Source organism: Lupinus angustifolius, unplaced genomic scaffold, assembly GCF_001865875.1.
Source record: "Lupinus angustifolius cultivar Tanjil unplaced genomic scaffold, LupAngTanjil_v1.0 Scaffold_170_13, whole genome shotgun sequence".
Lineage (NCBI taxonomy): Eukaryota > Viridiplantae > Streptophyta > Magnoliopsida > Fabales > Fabaceae > Lupinus > Lupinus angustifolius.
In genome coordinates, this window is record NW_017726381.1 from 1193 (window position 1) to 16155 (window position 14963).

The 14963-nt window shown below is 35.6% G+C and overlaps 1 protein-coding gene across 2 annotated transcripts; it reads left to right on the forward strand.

Moving 5' to 3' along the window:
• The first annotated feature begins 259 nt into the window (after positions 1–259).
• On the forward strand, positions 260–13926 carry LOC109340429 (40S ribosomal protein S8-like). Of its 2 annotated transcripts, XM_019578124.1 has the most exons (7): positions 260–369; positions 478–550; positions 1270–1600; positions 2060–2232; positions 2320–2400; positions 11453–11461; positions 13912–13926. In XM_019578124.1, exons 1-5 carry the CDS (start codon positions 366–368, stop codon positions 2393–2395), a joined length of 657 nt encoding a protein of 218 aa, XP_019433669.1. In that variant the 5' UTR covers positions 260–365; the 3' UTR covers positions 2396–2400; positions 11453–11461; positions 13912–13926. The 2 variants fall into 2 exon arrangements, with proteins under 2 accessions (XP_019433669.1, XP_019433668.1); XM_019578123.1 differs by lacking the exons at positions 11453–11461; positions 13912–13926 and having other exon boundaries at positions 2320–2566.
• The last annotated feature ends 1037 nt before the right edge of the window (positions 13927–14963 follow it).

Here is a 14963-nt window from a genome sequence, read left to right on the forward strand (position 1 = left end):
TCCACCCTTTATTTGGATTACCTTTTTTTGAAAAGTCAATAATAATTAAACATCAATGGTGGATAATACAATGACAGTGTATAAATCTTGTACATTGTTAGTGCATACATCATTTTCTCTAATAATAATTGCATAATATTAATTTCAAAAATCCTTATGGAAAAAAAATGATGATATGATGGGCTTCAGAAAAAGCCCAAATTTGTGAACAAGAATGATTACGAGGCCGGGTTCCAAGGAACATTTGATTTCATATATAAAATGCTTACATTAGGGTTTTATCAGAGAAACTGAGAGGGGGCAACACACAGAGAAAGTGTGTGTGAGAGAGAAGAGAGAGAGTGTGTGTTTAACGCGCCACCAAGATGGGTATTTGCATTCTTCATCGCTTTTCTTCGATCTATTATTGTTCAATTTCCAATAAGCTAATATCATCTTGTTTATTAATTTATTTTGGTTTTTTTGTTTTTGAAATAGGTATTTCTAGGGATTCAATGCATAAGAGGCGTGCCACTGGTGGCAAAAAGAAGGCATGGAGGAAGAAGAGAAAGTAATGATTTTTTTTTGTTTTTCATTCTATTTTTTGTTGATGAATAATTGTGTTTTTTTATAAAGTAGGTCATGATTTTGTTGATTATTGTGATTTTTTATTGAGGATTTTGGTTTTTTATTTCTTGTGATATTTGATTGGTTTGAAAAATGAATTGGAGCTGAAATTAGAGCATTTGAGACATCTAGAGATGCAGTGTATCTCAATGGGGGTTTTCGATAGAATGATAGCATGCACATTTGTCAGATCTAGCTTTTATTCATTTCATTTTTGATAGATTTCACTAGGTAAAAGTACACACCGGCAATAAAAATTCATAGTACGGTGTGATATAAACTGAAGACTGACTAATAATCAATCTAGACTTCATTCCATGTAGAGTTGCATTTGTTGTTAATCTTCTTTCGAGACTGGAGATTATATATTTTCTTGTTTCTCATGGTTTCCCTACAATATTTTCAATTATGTTTTAAAGAATTACTTCGAAACAATAAGGTATTGGTGCAAATTGGTGGAGATACGATATCTTCTATATCACAATCATCATATTAGGGTCAGTAGTGATTAAGCTGTTTAATCTATGTGCATAAAATGCTCAGCTTGATAATCATCTTTCCTGTTATATTTGGTAGTTGCTACCCTTTTCTTGTTAAATGTTTCTGAGCTTTCTTTACGTCACAAATAATTTAAGACACTGCATATTTCTTGATTTTATTTAGGTATGAGCTTGGTCGTCAGCCAGCAAACACCAAGTTATCAAGCAACAAGACAGTGAGGAGGATTCGTGTTAGGGGTGGAAATGTCAAATGGAGGGCTTTACGATTGGACACTGGAAACTTTTCATGGGGTAGTGAAGCAGTGACTCGCAAAACTCGTCTCCTTGATGTTGTTTACAATGCCTCCAACAATGAGCTAGTGCGAACTCAGACCCTTGTGAAGGGCGCAATTGTTCAGGTTGATGCTGCTCCATTCAAGCAATGGTACCTTCAGCACTATGGTGTTGAAGTTGGTAGGAAAAAGAAAACAGCATCCAAAAAGGAAACTGCAGAGGTAATCCCTTTAGAAATTTTCAGTATATACTTCTTCAACTGTTTGCTATAACCGATTTAATTATTTCTTGAATAATAATGTTGGACCTGAGATATGAAACCGGAAGCAATTTTGTTTCTGTTGCATACATTGGATGTTTCATTCAACAGTTCATAAAAATTGTTCATTTGTGCTAATACATGTTGGATTAAATCCCACATCTCTATATCATTTTGCGTTGTTCTAGTTTTTTAAATTATATTTGAAAAGTAAAACATTGGTTACTTCGTGGGACTTGAGCACTTTTACTTGATCCTCCTATGTTTATGATTTCACTACCAGTAAACCAAATATAGTTATCATTATTGGCATATAAGTTATTTTCCTTTTTGTGGATGAAATAGTTTGGCATTTCTCGTGTAGTAGTTGATTCCTAAAATCTGTTGTATCTATTCTGATCTTTTATTGTCAAACTTGCAGGAGGGTGAAGCTGCTGCCGCTGAAGAAACTAAGAAAAGTAACCATGTCCAGAGAAAAATTGAGAAGCGCCAGAAGGATCGTCAGCTTGACTCCCACATTGAAGAGCAATTTGGTGGTGGCCGATTGCTTGCCAGTATTTCCTCTCGCCCCGGTCAATGCGGAAGGGCTGATGGGTATGCTGAAGTTTTATTTATCTGCCATTATCTGTTTTTGCCAGCTTCATATCTGTTTACTGATCCTTATTTTTCATGAATTTGTAGATACATTTTGGAAGGTAAGGAGCTGGAATTTTACTTGAAGAAACTCCAGAAGAAGAAGGGAAAGGGTGCTGCCTAATTCTAGTGTTCCCCAAAATTTTCATGGCTTTGTGGAAACTGTTAGTCTTGAATGATTCTGTTAGTATGAACATGTCAGTTTTATGCCAATTGTCATCCAATTTTTGTTTTTAATTGTTATGTTACTGATATATACATTTTTTTATCAATTTATTGCCTTGCAATCGTTATTGTTGGATAAATTACCCGGTCAAGTAAAAAATGGCATAATAATTTGAAGTAAGTTGCCCCTATTGGCTAAAGAAAACTAGTAAACTACATTGTTAGGAAATTATTCATGATCATAATGTCCTTGGTATCTGTTTTGGGGAGTGCACATCTACTATTCCATAAGTTATCATTTACTATCAGTTGTGATCGGTCATAAAAGTAGTTAATTACTGATTTTTTAGCTGAAATATATTTTTTTAACCAATCATAGGTTGATGACATATATAATGACATAACTTGTGGGGTAGATGGTCTCTTGTTTAAGAGACTATCAGATAACATATTTTCGCTCCAAATGGGTATGCTACTTTAGTTAGGGACCAATAACTATCCAAGCATAGTCTTTTGCAATTTGTAGACTAAATGGGCCAGATCATTGGTCCAATTCATTTATTGTTTAAAACATTTACCGCAAAACATCATAGATCAAAATAAGTTATAACCTACATTAACCTTAAAAACAATATTCAACTAAACTGAGCCGATCAATGATTCTGGGTCAACGACCATTGGTTAAGACTAGTTGGTGTTTACCGTAGAAATTTTATGAAAAATCATAAATATTAGTTAATATTATTTAATAACTTTGTAGTCTAAATTAAAAAATATTACATACCTAATTAAATAAAGAGTTTTATTACTACAAAATATCACTTGAAAACATTATAAAAGATATAGGTTTTGTTTTGAAACATTAAAATACTATAGTTTTGGTAAAACATAGCTAATAAATATCAAGCTTGAAAATACTTAGATTTTTTTATCTCAAAACAATATTTGAATATTGAATGTTTTTAAAAAATATTTTTTAATTTGCTCGGACGATCGAACTGATTTTTTATGAGAAACTTAGGCTAGTCTAATGATCAATTCACGATTGAACTAGTAGGTAGAGCCCGTATTTATAACCTGTTTTCAAGCCTTCAATATAAATATGTTAATAGTCAATATTGTATAACCAGATCAAAAATAGGGATATAATACTCCCTTCCTTGTACATGGATAATATGTTTTTAAAGGATTTAATATGAATCCACTGATAGTATAAATATTTTTTACACTATCAGTAAATTATTCACTGTTGATTTTTTAATTATTATTGACTCTCAAACAAAAGTAATATAAATTAATGATATACTAACAATATAAAAAAAATTATGTTGTTTGTACACATATTTTTAACTCATTTTTAAAATAGAAAGAACCTGCATTTGAACAATAAATCAATCACTAAAACATAATTTAATACATCTTTAATGAATCAGAAGTCATATTATGCAATTTCCAAGATTTTTTATTTACTTTTATTTTGGACAATAATTTGAACAATTTATTATTTATTTTTATGGACAGAAAGTAATAGGGGTGGAAAATAAATTTCATTTATGGACCTCAACTTATAACAAACTAAATTAATTACATCTCTCACTTATTTTATACCTATTATCTTTAAATATGTATCTAAAAATTTAAAAATAACAAAAAACTGTTATACATAAGTTGTCAAAATAATATTTTATGAGATAATATAATAACCTCAAATTGGGTTTCAAGTTGATAGTTGCTCTTTCATTCGTTATTATAAGCAAAAAATTAAACAACAAGATTAAACTTTCATAAACTCATGGGTAGATGTGAATCGCAAAAAGGGACACATGCACAATCACAATATTTGGCAGAGAATTAACTCATCAATCTAAAGGGGCAGCATACCTAATAAAGAAAAAAAATATTCATATTATCTTAAATATCTACCCTTAATGGTCCAACTTTTTTTGCTGCATGTATACCAATTCTATACTAACAAGGTATTGGTCTTGTGGTTTAATGTTTCACTAAATTTCTAGACAAACCAAAATGTCAATATTTAATTTCTCGAAACGATGTTTGTAGGGAAGGAGAACTACCAAATGAAGAACCAACTCCCAACACCATTTACCTATGCATGAATCAGACTTTGCCTTCCACCAAGCCAGCTTGGCACATCCTGACCGAAGACATTGTGCCAAGGACCAAGCCAACTTGGTCCATCGTGACCGAGAACAATAGGCCATCAACCGAGCCAAGTAACTCCATTATGACTGACAGACCAAGCCATACATTAGAACATGACCGTGAAGATTTGACTAAGACCCTTGGCCATGCACCAGGCCAACATTAGCACAATCTGACCAAGGCCATTGGCCACGCACCAAGCCAACATCAACACAATCTGACCGAAGTGCTTAACCAAGCACCAGGCCCATATATCAGAAACAACATTGGGCGACTTCTGCATAACTTGTATTAAAAGTTAACACATTTTAGCACATTTAGCACATGTCTTAAATAAATATAGTTAGCTATAATTAGTTGAATAATTAGTTATGTTAATTTGTTTTTAGTTTTCCTCTGTATAAATTGGGATTAGCTTAGTCTTTGTAATCATCATCTTCAAAAGCTATTATTCAATAAAATTCAGAGATATTCTTTCAAAAGCTTTCCATTCTTTTCTTCTTGGATTGTTCAATGACTCATATCTCTATATAACAGCAATACAAGTTATGGGCTTGGGCTGATGTAAAGGGGTTGGGGTAGAGGGCTATATATATTGATGTTATGTAAACCTAATGTAACAAGGAGAAGAATAGTAAAACACTAATCCTTATTCTCTAATAATATATAGTGGTAGCCGCTCAACGCTCCCGGGGACGTAGGCACAATTGGCCGAACCTCGTTACCAAATCTCTTGTGTTATTCTCTTGTCTCTATACTCTTTACTATTTGATTGTTCGCCTGTTCCCAACAATTGGTATCAGATGGCTCTTAACCCAGGTGCCAAATTCGAGGTGGGGAAATTCGATGGAACTGGTAATTTCGGATTGTGGCAAAGGAGGGTTAAGGATGTGTTGGCTCAACAAGGTCTATCAAAGGCGCTGCATGAGAATAAACCAGAGGGTATGGATCAACTGGATTGGGAAGAGTTGAAGGAGAAGGCTGCGGGAACCATACGACTCTGTCTATCAGATGAGGTGATGTATCATGTTATGGATCTGACATCACCAACAGAGGTGTGGGAGACATTAGAGAAGCGGTTCATGTCCAAGTCTCTAACAAATAAGCTGTATTTGAAACAGAGACTCTATGGCCTGAAGATGCAGGAAGGTGCTGATTTGCAACAACATCTCAACAGTTTTAATCAAGTGATCAATGACTTGCAGAAACTTGATGTGAAGGTTGATGATGAGGACAAAGCAATAATATTACTGTGTTCTTTGCCAAATTCCTATGAACACTTGGTGACAACATTGACGTACGGGAAAGACTCAATCAAACTGGATGAGATCACATCTGCACTTCTGTCCCACACTCAAAGAAGACAGAATGTAGGTGAAGGGTCTCAGGGTGATGGTCTGTATGTGAAAGGGAGCCAAGTGCGTGGGAGGAGACAAGGCAGAGGAGGTCATGCCAAAGGGAAAAGACCAACTTCCAGGGGCAGAACACCAGTAGAGTGCTACAAGTGCAAACAGACTGGGCATTATAAAAAGGATTGTCCCAATGAATGGAGTCCTAGCAAGCCGGTGGGGAAAGATGGAGTATCTACATCTGCAAATGTTGCACAGAAAGATGACTCTGGTTACAATAGTGAAGTTGATCTACTATCTGTATCATCAAATCACAATACAGATGAGTGGATACTTGACACTGGTTGTTCCCACCACATGACGCCTAACAGGGAATGGTTCACCACATACAGGGCAGGCAATTTTGGTTTCGTGTATCTCGGAAATAATAAAGCATGTGAAATTATTGGTATGGGAGAACTCAGAATTGTGATGGATGATGGTGTAGTGAAGACGTTATGTGAGGTTAGGCACATACCAGATTTGAAGAAGAATTTGGTTTCTTTGGGGACATTGCAGGCCAAAGGGTTTAGCTATAGAGCTGATGGGGACAGTGATATTCTTCGAGTATGCAAAGGTGCTCTGACTGTGATGAAGGGTAAAAGGACTGCAGGGAACACTTACAAGTTGTTAGGGAGAACAGTTGTAGGTGGAGTTGCTGGAGTGGCTGAAGAGATCTCAATAGATTCAGACCATGGTGCTACAAAATTATGGCACATGCGTTTGGGACACATGAGTGTGCGTGGTATGACAGAACTATGCAAAAGAGGACTGTTGAGGGGAGTCAGCAAATGCAAGCTAGATTTGTGCAAGTATTGTGTGCTTGGAAAACAAACACGAGTTAGTTTCAAGGCTGGCCAACACAGGACTCGAGGCATTCTAGATTATGTCCACACTGATGTATGGGGACCCACTCAGGAACCATCCCTAGGAGGTTCTAGGTATTTTGTTACTTTCGTTGATGACTTTTCTCGCAAGGTCTGGGTATATTTTCTGAAGCATAAGTCAGAAGTATTTGCCAAGTTCAAGGTTTGGAAGGCAGAGGTAGAGAACCAGACTGGTAGAAAAATCAAATACATGAGGTCAGATAATGGTACAGAGTACAAAAACTCACAGTTTCAGAAATTCTGTGAGGAACATGGCATTCAGAGACACTTTTCAGTGAAGAAGACTCCTCAGCAGAATGGTGTTGCAGAGAGGATGAATAGAACTCTTACAGAGAGGGCCAGATGTATGAGACTGAATGCTGGACTTTCCAAAGGATTTTGGGCAGAGGCACTTAGTATGGCATGTTATGTCATCAATAGATCACCACGAGCTTCATTGGATGGTAAAGTTGCAGAAGAAGTATGGACAGGTAACCCAGTTAATTATAATATGTTACGCATATTTGGTTGTCCTGCTTATATACATGTACCCAGTGATGAACGATCGAAACTTGATCCTAAGTCAAAGAGGTGTATCTTCATTGGATATACCAAAGGTGTGAAGGGGTTCAAGTTCTGGGATCCAGTTTCCAGAAAGGTGGTGTTGAGCAGAGATGCAGTGTTTGATGAAGATTTCATGATGAAACAGTCAGTTTTGACAGAGGTGCCCATGCCAAATGGAGAGAATTTGGGTTCAAATATGATTCCACTGAGCAATGAAATGGTTCAGATGAATAAAGGCAAGGAACCATGCACTAGTTCAAGTCAAGAACATGATGATTCTCAGGCAGAGAGTTCAGGTGTGCAGGAGTATCTACTTGCTAGAGACAGGGATAGACGTCCTATCAAACCTCCAGAGAGATATGGCTTTGAGGATATGGCTTCAGTTGCTCTCCATATCAGTTCAGGAGATCCATGTAGCTTTCAAGAGGCTATAAACAGCCAGGAGAAAGAACAATGGATGGGTGCCATGATGGAGGAGATGGAGTCTTTACAGAAGAACCAAACTTGGGAGCTTGTTCCATTGCCCCCAGACAAGCGTGCAGTTGGGTGCAAGTGGGTGTACAAGAGGAAGCCAGCAGTATCAGAAAAAGAAGGGGAAAAATTCAAGGCTCGTCTTGTAGCAAAAGGGTATTCACAGCAGAAGGGGATCGACTACAATGAGATTTTCTCCCCAGTGGTGAGACACACTTCTATCAGGGCAGTGCTTGCCTTGGTAGCCAGCTGGGATATGCACTTAGAACAGATGGATGTGAAGACTGCCTTTCTCCATGGTGAATTAGAGGAGAAAATTTACATGACACAACCAGAGGGGTTCAGTGCAGCTGGACAGAGTCACTTGGTTTGCAAGTTGAAGAAGTCTCTATATGGGTTGAAGCAGTCTCCCAGACAGTGGTACAAGCGGTTTGACACTTATATGTTGAAGCTTGGTTATAAGCGTTGTGAGTATGATTGCTGTGTTTATGTGAGAAGCCTTGACGATGGTTCGTTTATTTTTCTGTTACTTTATGTTGATGATATGTTGATTGCTGCTAATCATTTGAGTGATATCAATGAGCTGAAAGTCATGCTAGGTAAGGAGTTTGACATGAAAGATTTAGGGGCTGCTAGGAAGATTCTTGGGATGGAGATTCACAGGGATAGGGGAGCTAGAAAACTATGGCTCTCCCAGCAAAGCTATGTTGAAAAGATCTTAGAGAGATTTGATATGAGCAATGCTAAAGTAGTGAGCACTCCATTGGCAAATCACTTCAAGCTTTCCCTAGATCAGTGTCCAAAGACAGATGAAGAGAAGAAATACATGTCAAAGGTTCCATATGCCAGTGCAGTGGGTTGCTTGATGTATGCTATGGTTTGTACTAGACCGGACTTGGCACAAGCAGTTAGTCAAGTATGCAAGTACATGTCGAAACCAGGGAAGCAACATTGGGAAGCAGTCAAATGGATTTTCAGATATTTGAAGGGGACTACAGGTCTCGGTATCATGTTTGGCAGCCAACAGAGTAAGCCTTCAGTTATTGGTTATGTTGATTCGGACTATGCAGGAGACTTGGATGATAGAAGGTCCACAACGGGGTTTGTCTTCACCCTTGCAGGTGGACCAATTATGTGGAGATCATCAGTTCAGTCTGTTGTTGCTATGTCCACAACTGAAGCAGAGTACATGGCAGCTGGTGAAGCTTCTAAGGAAGCCTTGTGGCTTATGGGACTAGTAAATGAGTTAGGCATTGAGCAAGGTGGAGTTTCGCTGCATTGTGACAGTCAGAGTGCTATCTTCTTAGCAAAGAATCAGGTGTATCATGCTAGAACCAAACATATTGATGTGAGATTTCATAAGATCAGAGAGTTGGTAGCTTGTGGGCAGATACTATTGCAGAAGGTTCACACTTCAGAAAATGCAGCTGATATGTTAACCAAACCGGTTACTGTGGACAAGTGGATGAGGATAAGGATAGGATGAGGACGAGAATGAGTATGAGGATAGGATGAGGAGGAGGATGAGTGTTGTGCAATGACTCATATCTCTAGATAACAGCAATACAAGTTATGGGCTTGGGCTGATGTAAAGGGGTTGGGGTAGAGGGCTATATATTGATGTTATGTAAACCTAATGTAACAAGGAGAAGAATAGTAAAACACTATTCCTTATTCTCTAATAATATATAGTAGTAGCCGCTCAACGCTCCCGGGGACGTAGGCACAATTGGCCGAACCTCGTTACCAAATCTCTTGTGTTATTCTCTTGTCTCTATACTCTTTACTATTTGATTGTTCGCTTGTTCCCAACATTTTCTTCTTGGATTGTTAATCCATTTCATTCCAGAATTCTCCTTTTTTCCTTTTAACAACCACTTATCACAAGATGGATTAGTTTTTACTTATAGAGTGAGGAAATATCATTCATCATACAAAAGATAGACTCTCACTCTATACTTCTACCAAAAATAAGTGTGAATTTGAGTGACACACCTACATTTCACTTCCACTAACCGATTCTGGATATGAAATTACATTTGCTATCTGTTTTTATTCCTGCTTGTACAATGATGGGGCTTTACTTCTTTGACCACAACACTGCTTCAAAGATGGCCCAGCATAAAGAATTCAATCTAAAAAACCTTCTGCATAACGCAATGACATTTTGTTGTTAGAATTCATCGTGTATATCTCTCTTGTATAGAGCTATTTATTTCACATTCATATTAATATTAATAATGGCATAAGAGCTAGTAGTTTCTGTTGGGTATGTTTTAGAATATGTTATTGTAATAATTTCATATTGTTTAGTATTAGAATAGAGTAGATTAATCAACGTAAATATTGAACTCAAGTCTTTTGTTATAATGTGCATCAAATATAAATACCCCGTGAGCACTTGGGTCCATGGATGTGCTAGAGTTTGTAATCCTTATTCTCTAATAATATCTTGATAATCGTTCAACGCTCCCGAGGATGTAGGCACAATTGGTCGAACCTCGTTATTAAATTATCTTATTTCTTTTCTTCTGTTTATTATATGCACTTTATTTGATTGTTTATAGTCAATGTTGTGCAATAGTCGCTTTCACTACACCAACAATTGGTATGAGAGCCAATTGGAAGATGACTCTTAACCCCAAGCGCCAAATAATGGCTAAAGAGAGTGAAGAATGTGGTGGGTGGACAAGGTTTGTCAAAGGTATTGCATGAAGATAAATCAGATGAGTTGAAGGAGAAGAAAACATGGCAGAATTGTAGTAGGGGTGACGTATGTGTTGATTCATAACACCATAAACTTGAAAGTACAAAGTGTCAAGGATCGCACTAGCAATGTTTTGCCTATGTTTTGATGAAGACAAGGTTTTATCAAAGCTTAAAGATGACTCAACAATCAACATGCCTATAACTCATTGGTCACATGTAGACTAGGTTATATCAATAGAGTCATTCTAAGTAGTCTGAGATGTGTGCCTTAGTAAGTGAGTATAGGTGAGGTAAACCTAGATGCAAGTCTCTCAAGCCATTATAATTGTCATATCACATTCATGAGACATATCATCTAGTTAATTGTATGTTCAAGCATTAATCATATATGTTATATGTGCATATTAGGCATAATATAATTTCTAAAACATGTATAGGAGTTAAGCATAACATATGAGTAGTTTGCCTTTTGAATCACGTGTTTTAATATGTTGGTTAATCGATTAACGTGTTGACTTAATCGATCAACTCAATTGTTTTTCTGTTATACTTGTTTTTCTGTTACAATTGTTTTCTATTTTATCATGTTATACTGGTTAATCGATTAACGTGGTAACTTAATCGATTAACATGTCTGTTTTATGTTATAACCATTTTCTGTTTTAACTGCTTAACTAATTGCAACGGTTTGAAGTGTCAAATCTGTTTTGTATAAGCTTAGGAAAATTGCAGAGACGTGTAGCATTGCATACTATTGTTTAGGATTGATTAGAGAGCATATCTTCATGATTTACTTTGTATTTTGTAGAGAGAAATGCATGTGTGAGGAAGAGAGATTAACATACCTTATTGAAGTTGTTCATTGTAATTTGCATGTTGTTTTTCATATGCTTAATCTCATCCTTTTATTTCTCACATGTTCATGCATTCTTGATAGAGATTCTTAGAGAGATATTTTGTGTTTACTGCTTTTAATTAACTCACATATGCATGATGGCTTGAGTGAAGTGTGACTGGGTTAGTCTTTAAGCTTTTTCATAGTTATAATTTGAGCATTATTGTGCTTGGTAAACCTTGTTTTTGTAATCTGTTTTTTGTATATTGGATTCGTCTCTTGGTGTCTTACCACCACAGAGATAGAGTGATTCTTCACCAAGACTAGGAGGTCTTGAATTGAGAACGAGAATCTTGGCTGGGGCTGGCTCGCGAGAAAGGTTTTCTCAGGCGATAGGTAGAGTCAAACCAATGATTAGTGTATGTTCTAGGAATTCAAGAAAGAAGCATCTTGAGTCTTGTAAATTCAATTGGTGTATGTGATTATACTCGTATTCAATATAGTGAAGAAGAAAATCTCCCAAGATCAGAAGGGGAAGCCTGGATGTAGTTTGTAGTGGACCACAAAAGAACCAGGATAAAAATTCATTTGTGCAAGTTGTTCTCTCTTAATCTCCTTTATATTTCTTATTGTTTTAATGCGAGTTTAAAACTGATATTTTGCATGCTTATACCCTGCTATATACTTGTTAATATTGCATAAAGATATATGTTGTATCTCTGCTTATCTGTTGATAAATAACTGTGCAATTCGCTGATCAGATCATTTTGCTTCTACTCTATGTTAATCGATTAAGCCCACTGGTTAATCGATTAACTTGGTTGTTTCCAGAAATGGGTTTTGGTGCGAGAAGCGGTGATTGATAACCGCTACACCAATTCAACCCCCTTCTAGGTGTGTATAGGCCACTGATACCTAACAAAACTGATATACTAGACTAGCATTAAGGTGGAGATAGAGAATCAGGTGTTGAATTAGGCTTTGAGACATGTGCTGACAATATCTCTCTAGATGTTAAGAGAATGATCTCATTTGATATGAGATGTGAGATATCCTAATGGCGTGTTTGTGACGTCATAGTGAAGGATATTAATTGTTAGTAGATCTACAAAAGCAAAGAGACATTGGTTGACTTTGATGTAGGGTGTAACACATGCATTAACTTGGATGCAAGGTGTAACATGGACATTGATAGAGATGTAGGGTGTGACATGGGCATTTACTTGGATGCAAGGATGTGGCACTAACATTGGTTAGCATTGACGCAAGGTGTCTGCTCAAGGTATACTCCTTATGGTGAAGTATGATAGTTCTTTTGAACTATGATTGTCGAACTAGACAATTGTGGTAGCGGTTGAGGCTTTCCAAGGAAGCTTCATGGTTCAGTGTGACTGAGTATTGAATATGACGGTTGTTGGTGAACTTTAATGTAAACATTTATAATATCGAAAGACTTCCTAGCAATAGGTGGCTAGGCGGCATGTTCCATTAGATGGCGGTATGGGAAGGTGCACTACAAGTTTGAAGAGTTGGGCTCTGGATAACATCGTCAAGGATACTTGAAAAAGGCTTATGCTAATGGGAAGCATACTTATATATGAAAGAGTTGTTAAGGAGAATTAGACATTGAACAAGGTAGAGTGGAATATTCGCTAAGGTGAAGATTGTTATGTAGATTTCCTAATAAGTGAGATTGTTGGGATGTTTGAAATATGTTATTGTATTAGTCTCACATTGTCTAGTATTGGAATAGAGTAGAGCAACCAATGTTATATGTCGAACTTAAGTCCTTTGTTATAATTTGCACCAAATAGAAACACCTTATGACACTTAGGCTCATGAATGTGTTAGAGTTTGTAATCTTATTATCTAATAATATTTTGGTAGTCACTCAACCTTTCCGGAAACGTAGGCACAATTGGCTGAACTCCGTTACCGAATTCTCTTATTTCTTCTCTTCTATTTATTTTATGCACTTTATTTAATTATTTGTAGTCAATGTTTCGCAATGATCGCTTTCACTACACCAACACTTTTCAAACATATTGTTGTCTTAATCTTTTTTGAATTATACATTCAGAATTGTGGGAATGTATTTTTCCGTCAATTAATTATAGTATTACATGAAAACAAAAATGAAAAAGATTTGAGATTATGGAGACTGAAACATTGTTATAGTTTGAGATTATGGGGTTATGATTTGATGAAATATATGAGATTGAGAGAGTGTGAAAATTGAAAAAAAAAAATAGATGAGTATCTATATTATGAGTTTTTTCAAAACATTTCGAGTCCATTATTAAATTTGTGGGCCACTAAAATATCTTGTTTATGCCCAGTTTCAATTTGGACTTTTAATACCTGGTTGAATGAGGGAAATGGGCCGAATCATATAATATACCTAGACATGTTTTCTTATTGTGAAGTCATAATTAGGTGGAGTATAACTCCTTTCCAATACTATATTACGATTAGAAAGCCCATATTTTTATTTTCATTTATTTTTAATTGAAAAATAATGTACAATTATAATTGTCGAAAAGAAAATTGTAACGTATCCTAATATTTATTTAGTATTAGACTCTTCAATATGGGAAATAATCTCTTTCCATTTAGGTGAGTCAAATTAATTCCCCTCCAACTTTGGAACTTGTAAGACATACATCTCCCCTATAATAAAATTGTCACATTCATGCACCGACTTGCTTTATTACAAGCAGCTAGAGTTATAACATACCTTGCTAGTGATTGTGTTTTGATTTTTTTTATTAATACGAAAAAATTAATATCTATACATTATTAGTGTGTAACAAATTTACGGACAATATATTTTCTATTGTTCATATATTATTTTATTTAAGAAACAATAACTAATGATATCAGAAATTCTTATACTATTAGTATATAGATATTGAAGCTACAAAAAAGTAGTATGCATTTTATAAGTCTTGCTATAAGTGAAAAGACAATGTTCAATATAATTTATCTAACCAATGAAATGAGAGTTCTCTCTATCTTTCCAATCCATATTAGTAAATACTTGCCAGGCTATTCTCTTTGCTGTCACGAATCTGTGTGATTGCATGGAATTAATTAGCATATGAAAATTGACCGAGAAAAATTGTCTGAAGAATCTTGAAGGCAACAACTAGAAAATAAGAAGTTAATCTGTTTTAATCCTGATTTAATTTGACCCATTTAATAAATAAGTTAGGCTAATTTGTTATTTCATCTATAAGCTAAACCGAAAAATGGATTTTTGTTGAAGAATAAGATTTTTTAGAACAAGGTAGTTAGAACCATATCACATAATGAAAAAAGATGAGTTCAAATGGTATTTTAAAAATTCATAATTATCATGACTTTACATCTTACTTAACCAACTTTTCATATGTTTAGTTCGATTGATTCAATCAATTCAAATTATGATTATTTATTTAACATATAGAATTAAATATTTTATCTATACGCGCTCGTCTATATGTATATATTAATACAATATATATACATATTTTTCTCAAGTTGGACTCG